Raw genomic sequence first — 11,699 nt, forward strand, 5'->3', positions numbered from 1 at the left:
GTTATCTACAATGATCTTTTGATCTACAATGAATGAAATATATAAACTGGGGGCACTTCTTGTAAATAAAAATTCGGAACTAAATGACCAAGTACAAATGTAACACTCGAGATATTTTATATACACGTTAATATTATTACGACTGCCAACTATTTATCGAAGACGACTACCGATACTCCTAAAAAACAAACTGCTAAAAAATATGGTTTATTGCAGATGATACCTAGTCTTGTCATACTTACCAAAACGGGTATGTACACTCGTGGAATCATTATGATAGTGGGAAGTGGTTACATTATTTTTTTGACGAATTCTCTTTTATGTCTAAGATATTCCCTCAAGTAACCTTGTCCTATATCCTTCAAACGTACCTTAAAATATTTTTGAAAACCTTCAGGCCTAACATTTAAGAAGAACTAGCACTCTATGGTCCGAGCTATATAGGGCATTAAAAAATAAAGTGCCTGCGTTGCTTACAATGGGTAAGTTTAGTCGCATCAGTGCCTTGTAGCCTGAGATAAGACGGTTCATTTGGAAGTCACGCTGTCTATTAAAAATCGCTTTCTAGGAATTAAAAGACGGAACCAAGTGGGCGAGCTTTCACGGAGTTGAACTTGTAGCCAATTTACCGTGTAAACTCCTCCACAATGTCTGGTCCGCAAGATTCCTTTTTTTTTGCAGTAACAGTCGTCAGCCGGTCTTTTCTTGCAAAGAGTTTCTCCGTGCTTTAGACCAATGTTCTGTGCACTGTATAATAAGTAGTGTCGAGCACTTGTTGTGCCCGTTGATGATTTTATTCGAACCACAGCATCCGGGACATGGAACACCTAGCCGTGTCTAGACCTCGTGAAAAAACTGGGCATTGAGATGCCTTTTTTATATTTTTTTCTTCCAGAGTGCAAGACAACGTGCAGTACAAAAATGCGGAGGCTATGGAAATAAGCATCACTGGTGCTCTGGTGCCTGCTACTTTAGTCATATCTCTATATTCCTGCATAATTTCCTGAGTACCTTTCTGTTCATAGCAATGATGTTAATTGTCGAATATCTTAACAATAGAAAAAAAGAAGTAAACGTAAAAAGAGTAGTTGCTTTGACAATTAAAAAATATCCTAAAAATGAATACTATTAATTAAAAATATTAATATCAACTAAGATGATTACTAATTAAAATAATATACAAGACGCACCGGGCTTTTTTACAAAATAGGAAATATTCGAGGATGTGTGTCTCAAAAGGGGTTTTCTAAATTCAAACAAGGTATTTTGGATTCGTGGAGTACACCTTTATGCGCTCGGACATCTAAAGTCTATAAGGACTACTAAAATGCATTTTTGTAGGAAAATGTGCAATGGCATAACTCCGCTAGACTTAGCTGATGGAAGTTTTTGTCATAGTTGTTTTTTTTTATATATATCACGGCCGATTTTTCATGAGTTTCTGGGAGTTGCTCGTAATCAAAGACCATCTATCAGCAGCCGATAGATATTATTCACTGACATCGTTGTCATTTTTTGTGGAGTGATCAACATGAAATTAGAAACATCCTACAATTAATGATCTAGTCCAGCTTTTCACGTATGTAATGAAATAAGCTTTGTGTCACGCAATTTAGCTAAGTGGCATCATCAATTTTTAAATATGCGCTAAAATATCTACTCATGTGTAAGTCATTTGGAACAGAGACAAGCAGTGACTTGTCGCAATAAAATTGACGCATCCATGCCGAAGTCCTTATTAGCTCGGACTAACGCAGAAACAGTAATCAGAGTACGAAAAACCTCTTTAAAATATATACGATTTTGTAACGTTTAATAATAGTTCACTGCTAGCAAAGCCATCTTATTGTATAAACAGTTATTCAAACTTATGCGTATCTTATTTCCATATAAATTTTCTTGTATTAACAATATAGGTAGACCTGATTTCATGCACATACACTCTATATAGATAATTCTAGCAATCGTACGGCTTTATAATCAATTATGCCTAAATTGAAAGCTCTTTATTTATAATCGAATTCTATGTTTTGAAGCATCAGTTTGCCGTCTCCAAAAATTAACGTTATCGGTACATTCGATAGCAATTAGTATTTTTTTTATAGTTCAAGCTGAGTTCTAATAGTAGCTTTTTAATTTATTCATACAAGTTCTTTAGCGCTTTTGAATGCTGGTGGGATTTGAAGTAGCGATGCCACCTTATGCTTAGGTGCATTCGTATATCAGCGCTGTGCCGAATTCTGTTCAGTGGCGGCGAACACTGCTAACTAAATAGTTACGTACAGGTAAACTGTATTGCAATTTATTCAGAAAATTTTGTGTGACTCTACAGAGAAGCGAACGCGTCCAACCAGTTTGGCTGTCAACATGTTTGAAGGGACCGGAATACCCGTACAAACGCCATCTGCAGGTAATATTGGATACTCAAAAGCTCTATTTTTTCATCTATTTATCCATTTACTATCTGCAATTAGTGGTCAAAAATGACCGTTGCGTCTCCCAGATAAATGCACTAACGCTGGCTAAACAAACTGCTATCTTCTGGGCTATTGCTCTAACAACAGTACCTGCAAGTGCAATGTAATATAGTAAAGGATTTTTAAGTCTTTGTGCACTTCATTGTCTTCCGATAAATTTCAAATTATGGTGCGATGGTAGAAAAAGTAGCGCAGCTGTTTCGAGATCTATGAAACACTACGATGGCTCGTTGAACCAAATTCTCTCAAATGCGTTTTTCACCATTCTATGCACACCGTATTACTTTATCGGTTACTGATTTTGTGTAGAACTTGAACCAATTATTTACGTATGCGTGGAGATATCTTAGAATAGAGCGCCACTAGGTTGGACACTCTCCTGGCTAAGTTATTAATGCGAGCCTTCAGTAAATGCGAATCTCATACTATCAAGACAAGTACCTAGGTGTCAAGTTTAGTGTGCGTCAAACATTCCCGGTTATCCATTAGAAAAAACAAATAAGCCTAGAAAGAACAGCTGCTTTGTTCATTAAAACAGTATAAACTACGACGTACCGAGCTTTTTTATTCATAAAATGGGAAATGTATGAGAATACGTAGTTTAAAGACGGTTTGCTGACTTCAAATAAGGAATTTTGGATCTGCAGCATACATCTTTCTCTGATCGAACATCTAAGGTTAATGAGGACAGTCTAAAGGCACTTTTCTAGGAAAATATTAATTAGCTGAGATAACTAGCATTAACAATTTTAGCTTGATGGAATTTACACAAAAATTAGAAGCTTACTTGTTTAGTAAACTGCTTTTTGTTACACCTTTAACATCGCGCCCGACATTTGACAACAGGAAGCTATAACGACAAGTTTCTAGAATTGTTATGATTGTTTTGGATAACGAGAAGTGGTGTCTTTACGAAGGCATGAGTGGTTTCAGAGGAACATCATCATTTGTGTTTAGTGTTGCTATAAAGTTACTACACATTGGGAGATGTTTGAGAGAAGCAGTACGGCCAACAAGGATTCGTATACAATCAAGTTGCATCGACTAAACGAACTTATCCAACAAGAAAAGGAAATTATATTTTTCCAGATATCGCAAGAGGCATTAAAATAATCTGGCAAGATCTTGGAAAGTTCTTCTTTCTTCACCATATTTTCCAGGGTTCGCATGGACGGCTTACCTTTTTTTTATTACTGCTAAAGAAAACTCCTAACAGTTTTTTTGGCAACGAAGAGTGTACCAGAAACTAGCTGAAAAAGTTTTTCAATACCGTATATGAGAACTTCTACCGAAATAGAATAAATGAATTAGTTAAAAGATAAGAGAGGGTCGTAGAGAGTGGCAGTGTATACATAATAAATTAGTTTGTGACAATCTAAGACTTGAGATCAGCTGGGCAGATATTAGGGTCCATTCGATTAGTGTTCCTTATATTAAATCTAAAAAACCTGATGTACGACATTACTGTTATCATGATAGGTCCTCACTATGTGGGCTGATAGGCTGTTTTTTGGGCAATCTTTTGTTCAGCTTTTGGCAAATCTGATCCATTAAAATATAGATGAGGTTTGCTATAGTCCGTGCATTAATGTTGACAAAAAGTGGTAGCACAATATAATGATTTTGCGTTTTTCAATTTTTTCAAAAATGAATATGTAATATACAAAAAAAAACACCCTTGAAAGCAACAGGTAAATGTTGACAAGAAAATAGAATAATTACAATAGCATAATACAACTTCAAATAGAAGACTAGGTTGTCAGAAATGGAAAAAATATCATATTAGACGTCCATGGTTTTGATAATAGTAACGATTTGTTGTCTAAACCTAAATTCCACGTTAATTCTAATCCCGGTAAGATGAGTTAACTTGTGTTGGCATATTTTATAGCGCGTACTTTGTATCATTGGATACAGTAGTTATGACTAGCATGGTTTTGTATGCCGAACGTTTGGAAGCGTATAGCATCTCCTGTGGAATATGAAAGTTTGACAGGTTTGATGAAAGCTTTTCGTGCATTGTTTGTCGTTGTTCTGTAATTACATAGGTTAAAAAAGTGTATTTCGATATGCAGTTGGAATAAATTCATCAATTATTCAGTTCGTTCGTTCCGTACCATTACATTTTATTTAACTGATCTAACATTGTAACATTTGCGCTAGAAGAAGTAGTGACCCATGAGCTTTGATTGACCTTAATATGCAAACCTATTTTTTACGGTAGATTACTTGACAAGCATGTACGTACGCTGCACATATTATTATTCACCAATGCTGTTCGTATGACTGTTTTCGCTTTTTGCATTTTTTTGAATTTTTGTTAAACACAAAATTTTTAACCGAAGTCTGTCACCTTCTCCGATTTTTTATGAACACTTTATTTTTGAAAAGAGCAACTATACAAAAGTTATATTTCACTTCAGATTTCTTTCGTTAAACTTTTTTTGCGAACACATTACGGTTAGTAGCATTTGTGCGCGGTCAGTTAGTCTTTTCTTTTTATAAAATAACAACATGTATTATTTCAGGTATGTACAGTTTCGAAGGCTTAATTGAAGGCACTGGACTTACTCCGGGAGCGACGCCCGTTGCAACGCCTGTTGCCTTCTCACCATCGTGCACAACTCAACAGCAGGTCCGTTTTATGTCCCAATATTTACCACAGTGGTATACGTTGCTAATCAAGTGTTTAATTAATATAAAAGAGATTAGAAGGATAAGTATATGCCTGAACCTTTTACTAGAATTACCCATATTTAGATATATATATATATATATCTTAGGAAATCCACTATATGTATATATATATATCCATCTTACTTGTGTCAAAAAATTTTTACGTTGTTGTCTTCGATGTAGGTTTAGGCTATGATCCTTTCCTGTTCCACAGATATATAATACCTATGGATTTAAAAGTAGAAAGTTATACAATAACTTTCTACTTCTAAATCACATCAGATATTCTCTCCTCCAATTGATGGTCCATCGAGCTTTAAATATACTATATCTTTACTACTTTATATATACTATATAAATGTCTGTCTTGGCCATTTGCTTGTAAATTTGATTCCAGCAAATGCAGGTGGCTGGAAAATAAGTTTCGCATAGTTTTATTATTATATGCTTATTTTATTTACAACCGCCATGTCAACACAGTCTTTGAACAACAGCTTTGACGAGTACTGTATCTGAAATGAACACTTTTTGGTTATTTGGCAAGTATTACCGCAGAAATTGAATAAATCATGTCTTTGTCAGGATTAGACCTGCTAGGTATTTTAATCTTTAAAGGGTTGGATTTGTCAGAGGTTTTGCTAAAACAATAGTTCCTCGCAACTCTGTAGGATTTCGTTCCTTCTACTGGGGACTCATATCTTCCTATGTCGCTTGCCCTAATACGAGGTTTTGTTTTAATATTACTATTGTTTCTCTAACGCAAACCTGGAAGAAGTTCAGCTCGTAACGTATGTCTTTTTCACGCTTATTCCTTTTTAAGGTTCGTTATCTTTGTGATATACTTGAAGTCGCCATCGTACATTTATAATCTTAAAGAATTCGTATGCGACTGCATTGGCTCTCAATGGGTGCCTCAGTTTTTGCTTTTTTGCCCTCCACTTCTTAAAGGGTGTGCAGTGTTTTAGCGTACGTCCTTTCAGGCAGTCCTGATGTGTTTCCTCCAGTTATTTGAGTATGACATTTTTCAGTACTTTCCTGCTTAAGGTCAAGATAGTAAAATCGAGGCCGTTTGATAGGCTGTACTTATCTCAAGGGGGTGACAATCTCCACCATTGTTCTTGTTGGCTTTCATAGCTTTTGCCCAGACGGGAGCCGCGTAGAAAACTCTGGAGTCCGTTACTGAAGCAATTATTTACATCCTTTTTCTGCTTATCCTTGGCATTAATCTGCGAATGCTCTATGCTGCCAAGGTAACCGTTTTAGCTGCTCGATCCATATGTGAAGCTTCATTTAGTATCTTGGTACCTTTCTAAAATGATGTTGAGATCATGTGAACAATATGTCCTATGTCTTCTCGGATCCTAGCTCCAGCTAATGTCTGCTACTTCATTCCGTTGTAGTGCTCAGAATTGTATTCGCTTTATTCTCGAGCCCCGTATGCCTGCCGCATCTAAAACTATGGCTTCAGCCACCGTGAGCAAGAGTTTCCTTTCTGTTGGTCTTTGCGCTTTTGGCATGATTTAACCTACGCTATTCGCGCCTTTCGTATGCCCCCTTTGTCACTGCGATGTCTATGCAAGAACTCTTGTTGAATCGTCTGTTAACGGTCACATCACGCGGTCTCCTTTATTTTAATGACTTTTCCATCGGGTCTCCGTCTAATTTTTCCATGCTTTAGCCGCTTAATACTTTTCCTGATCCAGTTTCAAGCTGAATTCTCCATCTAGTCGTTAATCCTTGCCAACGTCCTTTGGACCCTCTCTTGTAAAGTTGTTTCTCCATGTGCATCGACAGTTTTAGTAACCCTGCGGTCATGGAGTAGGTCACGTCCTTATGTGTTACTATCCTACTGTTCGCTTGCTAAAGTACAAGTCTCTGCAGATACAGCAATACCCCTTTTCTCTCATGTTATCTATAATCACTTGTCAGCAAGAAGAGCTGAAGACATTTTGTATGTCTAGTAAGGTTAGCGCGCACAGTTTTCTCGATCATTGGTTCTGTGTGTTATGTCTTTCGTTTTCCTAGATTTCTTTCTCTACGGTCATCTTTGTAAAGGGGGTTTTACGGAACTTATAGTGAAAATCAGAGAACGCTCCGTGTTCCTTAAGTTAAGTCTTTAGTCTTCCGTTATTAACTTCTCCTACTGTCAATACTGACCCATCAGTTGTTGGGCCGTTCATTGGTCCATACAATGATACAGGAGATCTAACGTTTAAATTCACACGTACTCAGCTAACTCATTGCGTTCAGTAGCTAACAAGCAGTATTTTTCTATTGTATAAAGTATAAATTACCAAGCATTTAATTTTAAGTACAGCTCCATTTCTAGATCTAAACCATTCATTAGTGATTTTAAAAATGTTTGCTCTCTAATTTTCAAATAACCACCGCCACTATAATAATAGTAGCTGTACGAGTACTATATGGACAACTCACTAAATTCACTCAACGGACTGAGCTTATTAAGTGTAATAACTCTCTAAATAAGAAATGGTATGTAATGCAAAAAATCCATATGTAAAGAGACAACGAATGCAACAGCACCAAAACGTTCGATCGTCAATTCAGCTGATACACGAAATCTTAATGTTAGCCTATTGAACAGCATACGTCTGTTTGAACTTTATCGTATACAGAACCGCATGCAGTGAAGTAAACTCGTCAAAGTGTTGCTCATATACGCTTTATATGAAAAAAAATCCAGTGGAAATAAAAAATCTTACATTATTCAACTAATATTGCGGTCTATTAGAACACAGATCTACGTAAATATATTCCAATCACCTAAGTCAAGTCTATGGTATCCCTAAAATGAACTTCGGAGTCAATAATTTTTAAACTAATTGGGCTGGAGTGATAGTGGTTTAATATGTGCTAGAGATACGTTCTTTTATTCTTTACACACTTGTCCCATGTTTGGTGGTTTATGGACATTATACCTACCATCCGCGTTCTTATATGTAACTTCTATTACATTATTACTATGTATCTATGACTTTATTGTAAATCACTGTTTAGCCACCACCTGCCCTTTTCAAGTCATGGAAAACCTCGTGATCACAGAATGCTACATTAGGAGAATAAGCGGGCCGAAGTTAACGTTAAATATTGTTTTGGTCAATCCGGCAAGTTATTGAGATATGGCGGTGGGGTCTAATGTTGTCATGAAGAACCCAGACTGTGTGTTTTCGCTGTACCAATGGTCCGTGAAGCCCTTGAGGAACTCGAGATAGCGGGCTGCATTCATTGTTTCATTTTAAGCGAATATTTTATAGTAGCCGATACTCTCGGTGTTTACTGCAAGCATTACTACCGCTTTAAGTACGAAACTACACGTCGATTTTTTCTAGGGGAACCTCATTTACTCGCCTAATCCCTTTTCGCCTGACGATAGATCAAACGATGCCTCATGTGTAGTTCAATCCCTCAATCATCTGCTCAAGAATGCTTTTTTGTTAACTGAAGTTCCGCAAATTGCACGTAGAATACATCTAACGCGTTTTAAACAGGCCTGGCGTCAATTTATGAGGGTTCCATTTTATTTCAGTTTCTTCATACTCATCGGTTACATTATAAATCTACAACACGTTACATGTGAAATACCAGTCTTGGGCAACGGAGCCCTTAGACTCTAAAAGTGGAAGGCCTGGTCGATTGCGGCAAGGCGTCCTTGTCTTCTGGGTTGCGACATCTAGTCAGCTACTCGCTAGTTTTCAACACTCCAATCTCCGCTCTTAAAATAATTGCATTATTGATTGATTTTTCACGCAAGGCCTTCGTACCTAATATCTCCAGCAATTTTCAATGAATGTCTACAGCGCTGTGGCATTCGATGAACAAATGGTTGACCACTGAGAGTTAATGTTAAACACAAAAATATGTCCTTTTTCTAAACCTATCATCTCTCCCAAAGTAGATCCGGCCTGTTTTAACTCGCAAATTTCTAAAAGATTGGAATAGTTAACAACCAATTTTCGTCTCTTAACGGCGCGTAGCTTAAATTGTATTCAATTTTAAAATTCGGTGCATTCACTTGTAATAAATAAATCGTAAAAATGCGTCGTTGTGTCAAAAAAAAAACTGAGCTACCCTTTTCAAATTTCATATAATGCTAAACATTAGCAATTTCAGCTTCATGTAGAGGGCATGCTTCCAGATTGCTGTACATGTGCATACAATTTCAATAAAATCGATTAGCCTGAGATTTATAGAAATCTAAGAACAATAACTTAAGTGCTGAAACGGTTATATAAACGATTTTGATCATTGTTTGTTTTGAGCATTACTTGTTTTGCTGCCTTTCCGAAAAAATTGAAAAGTATCGTACTCTATTTTAAATTCTTTTATCTGGCCCTTTACTAATTCAATTTAATTCCTTTATCGAACAAATTTATGGTAAAATTTTGATAGTAACGAAGACCAGGGTCAGCAGCAGAGGCTGAAGTGTAGTCGATTCGGGTGCAAAAAACACATTTTTTTGCTTTCAGTTGATATTTTGCCAATATTTTTTTCAATATGAGCTTTCAATGAAGTGCGAATCAATCAGTCTGGAATTTGCCACAGATTGTGAAATCTTTAATTGCTTTGACGATGATCTTTTTCGTGCACTATTGTTGTACGTTGTCCAGTTTTCTTCACTCGACATTAACCACTTTAGAAATGGCTCAATTTTGTTTCGTTTTTGTAGAGCTTTGAAGCTGGAAATTCGATCGAACAAATTCTTTTGGGTCAGTTTTCATGGCACCCAAATGTCAAGATTCTTTTGTAGCCAGTTTTCTTTAAATGATTAAAAACTTATTGGTAATGAATGTTTCTTGGTGATATTATGGCTACTCACGTTGCTCAACTTTCGCAACAGTTTTATCAACTTTTTGTACTTGGTCGATTACTAGGAGGAGGATTTTTGTTGTCATAAAATAGCTAAATAGAGCAGTTTGTTTCAGAAATGTCACTCATATTCAAGGCGCTCTGCCTTTAGTCCAAATGAAGGCATTCCGATAAGCACATCTATTACTCAGCTAGAAAATTACATCAATGTAAGTTATATTACCTGAGATATGCGATTTTAAAGCCATTCAGTTGGAGAAACCGTATCCCTTTCTGATCGCCTAATATTACCGGCGATTAAACTTAAGTCTCCCATGACTTTAATTAAATATGTTGCTGTTTTTCTGTATTTCAGCGGAGCAACGGTGGAGATTCTATACAAACGCCAGATAGCCAGCGTAAACTTGTCACTCTATAGCGGATGAAACTCAGTATCAAATGACGACAGTCGTGTTTACTTAATGAATTCAACTGCGTGCATGCTAGACACATTACCTCGTTGTCAGGCTACTTGCCGTAATTTGCGAAAACTTTTGAGACTATCGATTAAATAAAACGATGCATACAAAGTAGCGAGAACTCTCAAATCCTTGTGAGTCACTATCATAACCAAGTCCACCGTTACCCATACATGCCACAGAAATCCATCAAGATGAAAAATAAAACTTAAAAAAAATTAAATAATAATCACATTCTACAAATATTCATTCTCTTATCATATGTATTTTGTGAATCTTTATATTAAATTGGTTTTATGTGTTTATTAACCAGCTAGCCAATACAACAGGAAAGCAAAGGTTTACGTTTGCATTGTGTTTCGTATGTCTTGCAACGGAGAGGAACTTATGAACATAGAAAAATGGTTAGAATGAAAATACTTCTAATGATTTATTGCTCATGCGATTCGGCGTAGCAAAGTATTGTTTGAATGAAATAATATATGTGTGAAAAGGAAATTAAAGAAAGAAAAGTCCTAAGCAGTAAGTAAATGAAATAAAAACATTTTTTGTCGGATGTTTGTGCCGATGCTTAGTTCTTTTTTTGTAAATACTTCAATATAATAAAAACGGCACAATTGAATCTTGTAAACCTGTTTAAAAATACGGCCCACTTCTAGGTCTGCATCGTGCTTAGTGCCACAAGTTTTCTCCCGCCTGGAGGAACTTAAATGGTGTTTTTGTCGAGCTACAGTGTAAAAGCCTTTCATATTTTCCCCAACAATAGAAAGAATAGGGAACCTTTGCTTCTCTTATTCCGCATTTGTAACACCACCAGGGCAATGACCATAAACCCTTCCTCGTATTAATCCTACCGCCTTCAAAATAATACTAACGACACGTGACACTTATAGCTAATATATTAATGGGAGTCAGAAAGGGTGCATTCGTTCAGGAAAACGTTTGTTCTTTAACATGTTTCTTTGTTGTTGAAAGATGCGCAAACATTTCATCGCAATTTGGACAAAAAGTTAACTTACATGAAAAGGATTATCTAAAGGTCTAACGCTTGTATGTAATGTATCATTTTTTTTCCATATCTACGGATGAGTTCCCATCATTTCGTCTGTTCAAAAGAAGTAAGAAGAGACAACAAAAAAGATAGTGTTTCCACTAAGGAAACATATGGCCGTATCGTAATCGAGTTACTAAATCTGTCACAAATTTATGCAGCGTTTCCTTTTCTGATGTTCTATTTTAAGTACATCTGATGAAATGCACG

The 11,699-nt window shown here is 36.2% G+C and overlaps 1 protein-coding gene across 2 annotated transcripts in view; it reads left to right on the plus strand.

Annotated features, from left to right (window-relative positions):
• The window catches only part of LOC111261248 (uncharacterized), a 47,322-nt gene extending 36,318 nt beyond the window's left edge, over positions 1 to 11,004 (plus strand). For both annotated transcript variants that reach the window (XM_022834585.2, XM_086968628.1), the window contains exons 9-11: positions 2,333 to 2,410; positions 5,006 to 5,112; positions 10,336 to 11,004. In XM_022834585.2, the coding sequence (XP_022690320.1) occupies positions 2,333 to 2,410; positions 5,006 to 5,112; positions 10,336 to 10,398 (248 nt within the window). In that variant the 3' untranslated portion in view covers positions 10,399 to 11,004. The remainder of the gene's footprint in view (positions 1 to 2,332; positions 2,411 to 5,005; positions 5,113 to 10,335) is intronic.
• Positions 11,005 to 11,699: the final 695 nt, after the last annotated feature.

Source organism: Varroa jacobsoni, unplaced genomic scaffold (assembly GCF_002532875.2).
Source record: "Varroa jacobsoni isolate VJ856 unplaced genomic scaffold, vjacob_1.0 scaffold_537, whole genome shotgun sequence".
Taxonomy (NCBI): Eukaryota; Metazoa; Arthropoda; class Arachnida; order Mesostigmata; family Varroidae; genus Varroa; species Varroa jacobsoni.